Genomic DNA, 10,145 nt, shown 5'->3' with positions numbered 1-10,145 from the left:
ACAGCCGGAAGCATTCTGTGCGTGCGTCGTTTCGCGTATCGTGGGACTGGCAGGGACGGCGATGGCAGCGGACGACGGGCGTGGGATTTCTATTTCAGAACGTTCGTTCGCGGTACCGGCGAATTGTGTCTGCCTTTAAAAGAGAAATTTGGCACTGATCAATAGAATTGGTATTCATCCCGTACGACACGCCCGACCACCAAGCCGATTTGCACGAAGACGTCGCCGAGCCGTCGCTCCCTTCTCGTGGCTGAAGACATCGCTCGCGCAAACGTCAAGCACGACGTGTCTACTTCGAGTTGAATATGCACGCGTACGATTTCTTTACTAGGTGCGAATGTCGCCAATGCGTGGTGCTTCCCGACTTCGACCCGGGAGTGCTTTTGCTAGAGGAAAATCGGCAGCAAACTTTCCAACTTACAGTTTATCGGCTGAATTATTACTAAGCAAAGAGATTCCCACTTTCCATATGCCCCAGTCGCTCAGTAGGAAAGACGTCCGCTTCACACGTGGTGGACCGGGTTCGATCCCCCGTGACAGCTTTTTTTTTTTTATATCTTCCGATGTCTACATTTTTTTAAAATTATCATTGAAGAAACAAACAAAAAAAAATAAGAAACGAATGTTGTGGACGGCACGTCGCTGAATTAAATGGTATGGGATTTCCTTTTTGACACCTGCGAACTCAATGTAATCACTTGCAACAAAATGCGAGGAGCATATAAATCAGGTAGCGTCCGCTTTCCGAGGTGCCCGTAAATGGTCTACAGGCATTGCAGCCAGCCATTGGTCCCGATCCCGTTGATCTTTCGGAAACTCTGTCGCACAATGCCACTTCTGTTTCGGACGCAGGACATGTGAGCCAGCTCTTCACGCAACATCTTGGGTGTATTCTTTTCGGAGCCGATCAAAATTCACCACGGGCACTCACTACTCATCCCCAACTCCTCAATGTACAAGACAACTCATCTTGGACTAGAGAACAACGAGCGGAACATACATAACTGCAAAAGAATCGCACGGCGAACAGTTCCCGTACGCCGCATGTCGTCTGCTACAAAAAAAAAAAAAAGAAAAAAAGAACACGGTCGGGTGTAGCCACGTGACTTCCGCCACTCACACTCTTCTCTCCACTTCTCCGACCTCCGTCGGGTTTCGGTTTCGGTTTCGAGCAGTTGCGTCTTTTGGCTTTAATAAAAAAAATATGCTACTCTGTTGCAAAATATTAATTGGGTAGTCCTCCGACACCATAATAAAACGCCTGGCAAAAAATTAAAAAGAAAAAAATTTGGGGGGTGTCAGTGTCCCTTTAAGTACCTTTTCTGGTCTTTTCACAAAGCAACTACGACAATTCTAATTTAAACACTGACTTTGTCATATACATTGTTGCATTTATCGATTTGAATGTAAGTGTTTTTATGGCAGTTGTGAAGTATAATTAAGCTTAGTTTTGAAGAACAGGGGCCGCAGGATCTCTTGAATTTCGGTCAGTTGTATTGACTGGTTTTATATGACAAGCGGATACCTTTGTTTAAAAAAGCATTTCCTAAACTTACAGCAAATAATTTCTGAGTTCTGAAGCCTTGATAATATGATCGAGCGTATCCGATGGCTTTTCCCATATTGGCGAGTCAGTGCTAACGAAAGTGAAACAGCAATCACAAGAGGCTGCAAACTGTTGCGCCTTTTTCCAGATATTTAATTTGCTACCTAGATTCCCACACACTGATTCTTACCAATTACCCGAGTGCAATTTGTTCGAAGCCTGTTTTTCATTATGTTTTCTACCAGAAGGTCTAAACTCTGTTGTCAAAGATAAGCAGAAAAATCACGAGGAATTCGGGCTACAATTAATTTGACGACTATTATAATGTTTTAATATCCTTGGCATCGCTCGATGTCACTAGCGCAATCCGTTCTTTTGAAATCACCCGTGAAACTCGACATGTCTCTTTGCACCTCCCCTATCTTGTCTGTGGTCTCAGCCACGTAGGCGAACTCTTGTTTTATGAAATCGTTATATTGTGGATTAAAGCACAAGAGGGTAATAGTCCGAAAGAATGCGGACGAAGAAAAACGATTTTCATGTTTTTTTATTAAAATTTTACTCCATAGACACATTTGGGAGAGCCCGCACGTTGCTGAAGGAATCATTCTTGCTTTCTACGTGTTAGTGGCATTTTATTGGACCAACCCGTGATTTGCTTACAACTTTCATGTAACATATTCTGATCCTGTTGGTTTTACGCTAATAAACTATTATATAAGTAATGACTTGCATTCAGACGAAAACGATCGATTATGATTTTCACATAGATCGGCATTTGGCGAGTGTTTCGTTAATTTTGATTTGTGGTCGATTGCTTCGCTGCACTTTTAGGTAGTTTTTAGGTCTTTCAAATAAAGAAGCAGCATGTTTGGTCTTTACTCTATAGTAGACTGCTAAAGATAAGCAATGAAGCTTCGTTCGAAAAGCTCGTGTGTTAATTTTGGCTCCCCATGTCACGCTGATACATAACTAAACTTATAACCTAGCTTAAAATCGACATTCTATATTGTGTCTTGCGAGTGCTTTAGTGCCACCCACGAGAATGGAGGACTATAACGGCTTTATCAGTGCTCAGAAAGTGTTATATAACACTAAAACAATGTAATTCACTACGATAAGGGCACCATTCACATGGCAGGACTTTCAAAAAATAATTAAATGAAAACTTAATCACGCTAAAAACGGCTCTTTTTCATATGTGATTAACAAACATATTTTGTGATCTTCAGAAAGCATGAAAAGGAGTACACCTTGGTCATCGAGGCAGAAGTACATGCTTCCTCATGGTCGGCAGCTGGTGGCAATTTGGGGATTCTACTTGATTTTGCTGTTAGCCGAACTCAGCGCTGCAAAATCAGTATTGGGTGAGTAATATAGTCAGAGTATCATTTGAAGACTTTTGCGTCCTATAATGTAGACTAATTTATGCCTGTCGGCTCCAGACGTGTTAGGAATATATATATAAAAAAATAAAAGATTATTATTATAACCACGTATATCTTATATAGAGGTGAATAATTCAATTTCCTTCTAAATTGTTTCAGATTTCCAATCCAAACAAGTATGCGAAACAAAAGCTTGCAAAGAAATAGGTGAGAATGTTCAGATGGAACCGGCACTTATCGTCCTTCGTCTGTCTTCGAACTGTTTTTAGTTCCATAATGCATAACCAACTCGCCAAATTTCAACAGTACAACGATGTAACTGACCATTTTTTGGAGCAGACGATCACGTTGGCCGCCTTATACAAAATAGTGATGAAGTCACCTACGTGAAGCGCTCATAAAAGTACCTAGCTTTTGTGTGTGAACAATATATCAAAATGCGTCCTATTTTAAAGTTATTTACAATAACGCGCGCAGTTTAGGCTCGCGCTAGAGCTAAATTTAGCGCTTGCGTTAAATTACGCCACGCAAGACAGTTTTAGAATAGCTTTTCTCTGACGCGACCAAAACACGCAAACATCGCGCGCTTGCACTGCCTTTAAGAAACAAGAATAATGTTTATTTCATACACCAAATAATGTAGCCTGAGGAAAAAAAACTATTTTGTTTTTGGTCACGACCAACACTTTAGATTTGCTCAAGTATGATAATGCGACGCGAGCGGTCGACAGGTCATGTCCGCTTGCGTCGTCTCGGCAAGAGAGGTCTCGTGCACCAACTTTCGCTACGTTCGAACACCGTACGTTTACCGACAAACGTTCGAGCTGCAAGTGGCCAGCGATCATAGTGCACCTTGCTGGGTCTTCCAAACCGTTCGTGAGGTGTTTTTGTCCTGTTCTAAACTTTTTTTTTCATGCCAATGCTGCTTACATTTTAAGGCATCAGCAACTTAGGTTTAACGTGTGGTAGCAGGGCCCCAGATCTCCGGCGACCTTGATGTAGAGGTACAGTTGTCGCCACAGAAGGTGCACCGTTATGGGCATCGCGTTCGGTGAAAAAATACGCTCCTCGTTGCTAGAAGGCAACTGGTCTTGCGGTATTCCTTTAAGAGCACGTTGTAGGGCGTCGAAGTGCATGGAACTTTCTCATGCTATGTGTTTGCTTGCTGATGGCACAGCGCACTCTCGCCACAGGCCCCCCGTCCAGGTCGTGTCCATGATGTGCAACTCCCGTAGTTGTACAATGTCGTCCTGCATTGAAAATTACAGTCGCGAGGATACGGCCGATGTCGCGTTCAAGACGACCACCAAAGTGGCCACCACCGCAGTCCTGGGAGCCGTTATCTTTTAACTGTTCCCATCTAGGCTTTAGCCAACTTCTCGCTTATCATGAGTTCGCCTTTAGTGTCGCGTACACACTCTTTGCGTACACACGAACTTTCCCAAAAATAGCGTACGCTCAAATAGCGCCCGCAAAGTGTAAAACGCGGTTAGAGTTCGGCGCCTGCGCAGTGTCGACGACGCGACTATCACGTCTTTGTAGACGCAATATTTTCTCCTTCACTCACGCTTTAATAATTTAATAGTCCTGACCACATTCGCATGAGCGGAAACAAGAAGCTGGAGCAGCTGGAACTACTTAAGGTCGTATATGCTTTGAGGCTAGAATAAAAAGCCCCGCTAACCACAACTGAAACATACTTTTTTTTTGCTTATAAGGATTATTGAATCCAAATGTATACATCTGAAATCACTTCAGTTAATCTCGAAGTATTTTAGAAAAGCTAAGGTAGCCATCCAAATAGATGTTCCAGATAGGAACTAAGTCTCAGTGCAGGAAACACATAGAACTCATAGCTGAAGATGGTTAAGCAAGAATGGGTCTAAGTACTCGTTGTGACCTTTTACTTCGCTACGAAATTTTTCATTTGAAACACATGCATGCATTCTTTGATTATGGTAACAAACAGAAACAACAGAAAAACGAAACTTTCGTATATAGGGCTACCGCAGACCCGCTCCCAGTCCGTATCTTCAATCTGCAGGGCTTCGCTCTTGCCGACTAGGTATTTCTACTCTATAGCCTGTTGCAAGTTTAGAATAGCAGGACAAGCCACTCTCTGAAATGATTTCGGTTCGCCATCAATTGTAGCTTCCTCCTCTTCAGCATTTACTCTTCTAAAGTTGAAGGGAAGGAGGGGAGGGGGCTTTCTGGAATGGTCTTTTAGCCTGCTACTTTCAAACTGCAAGATCATAGTGCGTAACATCGTGGTCACTGAAGTTGTAATGCAAGTAAGGCATTTCTGAAAAAAAAAAAGAATCAAACGAAGACACTATCGAATAATGTGAAGCCTTTTTTAGAGACCTCCTAGTATCCTACGATGCATCTGTCCATGCTCTTTTTTCGGTGCCAAAAAAACAGAAAGCTCCGAATTACAAATATTTTCGGTTTCGCCCATTGGCAGAAGAGGTTCGCAAGATATGGAATGACTGCTTGATACACAAATTTCTGCAAAATCAATACCAGGCCAAAGTTTTTAGTAATCTTTACTGAATCAAACAAGATAAATGATGAAACGACGTAACTTTGCTCAGTTTCAATTATATGAAATCCTACCTAATCTTTCTGATCTACACAAGCCAGGAATGTTCCTAAATTTAATGTTTCAAATATTTTTAAAAATGTGTCATCTCTTTTATTACTTTTTCAGAAATCAACTATTAAAAAACTATTCCACCCCTTCATCTCCATCTAAGTAGGATAATTTCGCGTACTATAAGCTTGGCATCAGAATTAAAAAAAAGAAAGATTGCTCTAAGGAGGTACGATTGATGCCCGCGATGTGATTTCACTGACAGGTAATTTTTTAATTAAAAGTGACAATCGACTACATGGTGCCGAGAGGAACGATCCCCTGACGAAGTGCTCAGGGAGTTAGTCTTGCTTAAAAGTGCAAAACGACGCAGAAAAAGGGGAGGCACACGTGGTCTCTAACCAGTATATGGTGTATTTTTGTGTTTTGTATAGGACTCCTTTTTTGCTACTCGCGTCTCGAAGACTTGATTCCGATTACCCACAGAAAACTCGACTAATATTCGTTGACGAGGAAAGAAGACATGTGGATAAGCGTTCTTTTATTTTAATGTATTTACTTAGTTAACTTCGTTGTCGCCGGGTATAAATAAATTTCTAATCAATTATTACACCTAGGTGATTCTCGTTTATACAGTACTTTTCTTACTTGAATAACTTGAAACGTGAAACTCTGCACTTTTTTCTTTCATTTATACATAAGTCAATAAATATGTTAATATCGTAAACTAGTAATGTTGTCTGACACATATAAGTGTAAGCTTTGAATAAAAATATTCCCTGGCGTTAATAATATTTTCATTTAAAGAGTTTAATTACTATACAAATTCCCCCTTAACAAAAAAAAAAGCGCTTTCCTTGTACAGATTAGAAATACCACAGATTCCGGGAGTAATATAGGTATTCCTTACGCTGTTTGCTGATGCCTTCGAAATTTTATTTAGGGGATCAATAAAATCATAATTGCTTGGTCCCTTGCTCTTTATGTTACAAACAATGAGCAAGTACCCCTGAGGAGACCGCGCTACCATAACAAGCCTACACTTTAACCTTGGTGCTTCTGCTAAATGGGTACTTAGGCATTTTCTTCATAATCTTCAATTTGCCTGAAAGTTTGCTAAACATGTCAACATACTTCGATAAAATAGTAACAAGAATATTGGGCCAAAATAATTTTGTTTTCGCGAAGTTATTGATATCACAATTTTGGTCCTGACCGTGTTTTTCAAAGTGAAAATCTCTACTGGAGGCAATAAAAAAGTGACGTAGGTGGAAGGCCGAAATACAGTCCTTGGACTGTAGACTTTTTTTGCAACTGAATACAGGCTGTTTCATAGTGTCCAAGGAATGCTTTGGAAGCTCGCTCCAGCACCCGCGGCGCAGCAGGAAACGGATGCTCGGCATAGCCCATATTTACGCTGCCCTCTCGACCTGCAAGCCTGCCTTCCCCTGACGTCACGACATTGAAGAGGGCGGATATATCTGAAAGTTAGTTTTCACATCATTTTCACTGGCCGATTTCGCAATAACTATTCTGAATTTCGCGATACCAAAGGCAGGTGATTCCGACAATATAGCTAGTTGGGGTAACTAAAAAAATCGCCGGAGTACCCCTTTAAGGTCAGAGAGTATCTCAACGTTCAACTCATGCTAACGCTGCGGTTATTGTAACTAGTAGCGCCGTGGCTCAATATACGTGAAATATTGCTTGTGAAAAACAGATGGCAAGAAATTAAGCACCAGACATAAGCATCAAATGACTGCTTGGAAAATAAGACAGGACTGCCGGCGAAAATCTACCACAACGTGAATATGTCATTGCCAAAACACGAAAAGAGGAGCAGAATCAAGGACTGTAGCAACACGATGGCGTTAGGTCACTTTATAAAAAAAAAAAAAAAAAACTTATTTTCTACACATTACGTACTTTTCGCTTATTATTTCTTACATAACATTAGCATTCAGAACGGTAGCGCTTGTTCGTTGTTGCAAAAAGAAGCTAAAGTTCTACTCCCATGGGCATGTATAAGTTCGCAGGTTAGAGAAGTCAACTTCCTAACCATTGCTGACGAAGATTAATTATTGGGAATTGAGTGCACAATAAATATGTTTATTATTCTAATCCGGGGGTTTGGGTCTTTCTCTATACAATTAAAGATCGCGCATGAGGGGAGTGAAATAATGTGCTGATCGAGTGGAGTCTTTTATATTTATATATTTGCAATGCTGTCAGTCTCATGTATCGCATCCAGGGGAAGACTGAGTGCGTTTTACGCTTTATAAAGTACCGTTGAAAGGAAGGTGTAAAATAATTATTTTTAAATATTTATCACGAAACAGTTCACAGTATTAAAATGGGATGTATCAGACGAAAACAAGAGTCAATATATTGGACAATATGTTTCGTGAATGCTGTGATAAAAAGGTGAAAAATTGTGGATTACGTTTAAGTGCGAACTAATATAATATATATATATATATATATATATATATATATATAGATAGATAGATAGATAGATAGATAGATAGATAGAGAGAGAGAGAGAGGGAGAGAGATAGTGTTTCCGAGAACTCAGGCAAAATCACTCCTGCGAAAACTATGCATCGCACAGAAAAAAGGTTGATGCCGTGTTGGCGTCCGCCCAAGAGCCTATTTAGAAAAAATACGAATGCTTGAAAAAAATAGTTTTTGTTTTGTGCTTGAAAAAGTAACTTTTTATTTGTTCATTTTAAGGCCGTAGTTTCAATTAGAAACTTACTCGACATCACCAATAACCACTATATCAACCCTTTTTTAGACAACTATAAAGCATGCCGAGCGTTTTACAATGTTTTGAAAAACCCTTGAATTTTGACGAGAATTCTTTTTTCGTATTCCTATCCAAGCGCATCTTGGCGGCAGCTGCCCTGCCCTCCGACGGTCGAAGCGCGGAACCACGGCTAGACTATTCGCCATTCTCGCCCACCGGTATTGATTTTTGGTCCTCAACACCCTGGGTGGGTTCTCGGCGTTCCAGTAATGTGCGTTGTGCAGAAAAACCTGCGAATTTCTGGCGAAGTGTACTTCGTCTGTTAATAGGATTTCCTCGGTGAAGGATGGGTCTTCCTCTACTTGATTTAAGATCCAGTTTGAAAAATCGAGACGGTTTGGAGGTCACGCGTTTCGAGCCTCTGGTGCAGTTGTGCATGAAAAGGGTGCATACCTTCGTGGTGTAGAATCCTGCACACGCTTGTCGCTGAAATTCCTGCTTCGGCACTGATGTCACGCACACTTGCGTGAAGGTTCAGAGAGATGTCGGCCAAAATGCTTACTTGAGAATCTGTGTTTGAAGCCGTGGCGACATTTAAGGAACGGTGAAAAGACCCGTGAAGACGTAAATGTACATAGTTACTGAAGATTGTTGACCCGCTAGGATGTTTCCCCGGGTACCAAGTTGAGAAGAGCGCTGCGGTGTTACTCCTGCTTCCGTGTGCTTGTCCTGAAGCCCATATCATATTTGCCCTTTTTTCGTTTGAATAAGGCGCCATTCGTAAGGCCGCTCGAACACAATTGAAGCCGTTGTAAATCTGAGTGTACTAAAGTTGCTGACACAACTGAAACTAGAAACAAATAGAATAAATTTGAACTCTTTTGAGGCGCGCTTATCGGACGTCCTTCGGTGACATCGCACTTTGAAGGTCGAGTCACGGTGACATCGCACATTGAAACTCGAGTCATTCTTCCCATGGCAGTGGTGAACCAAAAGTCAACGCTCAATCATGCAATGTCATGCTCGTTCTCTTTCAAATATCGAGGCTTTCCTTTTCGCCTGGCTGATCGCAGGCGCGCGCGTTCCCCTTTTTTTGTCTTTTTTTACAAGAGAAGGAAGGAAGCCGGGCGAGACTGGCGAATCGTCTTACCTTGGTTTCGCCCTTCGACCGTCGGAGGGCAGGGCAGCTGCCGCCAAGATGCGCTTGGTGAAGAATCCGAAACCAGAATACGCGTCAGAATAAATGGTTTTTCAATACATAGGAAAACGCTCGGCACGCTTTATAGTTGTCTAAAAAGGGTTTATATAGTGGTTATTTATGATGCCGAGTAAGCTTCTAACTAAAACTACGGCCTTAAAATGAACAAATAAAAAGTTACTTTCTAAAAAACACACAAAAAAAAAAAATTTTTTGCAACCGTTCTTATTTTTCCTAAACAGGCTCTTGAGCAGATCAACACGGCATCAACCTTTTTTCTGAGTGATGCTTAGTTTTCGCAGGAGCGATCTGGCCTGAGTTCTCTGAAGCACCCTATATATATATAACGAAGTGAAAAACTCACGGTGAGAAACAACAAAGAGCGCAAGTTTAATCGACAGTTTCGCCGAGAGACTCGGCTTCGTCAGGAGATGAAAGTCATCTCCTGACGAAGCCGAGTCTCTTGGCGAAACTGTCGATTAAACTTGCGCTCTTTGTTGTTTATCACCGTGAGTTTTTCACTTCGTTATATATACGCCTTCGCCCTCTTGGCTCCTATGTCACCATGACCACTATATATATATATATATATCGTAATGACTTATTATACGATATCTTATATCTTATTATCGTATCGTATAATAATATCTTATTCTACGATACGATATATC

The 10,145-nt window shown here is 41.3% G+C and overlaps 1 protein-coding gene across 1 annotated transcript in view; it reads left to right on the top strand.

The window, feature by feature from the left end:
- The first annotated feature begins 2,783 nt into the window (after positions 1 to 2,783).
- Positions 2,784 to 10,145, top strand: part of LOC115324994 (neprilysin-1-like) — a 151,257-nt gene continuing 143,895 nt past the window's right edge. Inside the window, exons 1-2 of the mRNA XM_029985690.2 lie at positions 2,784 to 2,913; positions 3,094 to 3,141. Of these exons, the coding sequence (XP_029841550.2) occupies positions 2,784 to 2,913; positions 3,094 to 3,141 (178 nt within the window). The remainder of the gene's footprint in view (positions 2,914 to 3,093; positions 3,142 to 10,145) is intronic.

Source organism: Ixodes scapularis, unplaced genomic scaffold, assembly GCF_016920785.2.
Source record: "Ixodes scapularis isolate PalLabHiFi unplaced genomic scaffold, ASM1692078v2 PGA_scaffold12__126_contigs__length_90152505, whole genome shotgun sequence".
Lineage (NCBI taxonomy): Eukaryota > Metazoa > Arthropoda > Arachnida > Ixodida > Ixodidae > Ixodes > Ixodes scapularis.
This window is presented reverse-complemented; position numbering and strand designations above follow the sequence as displayed.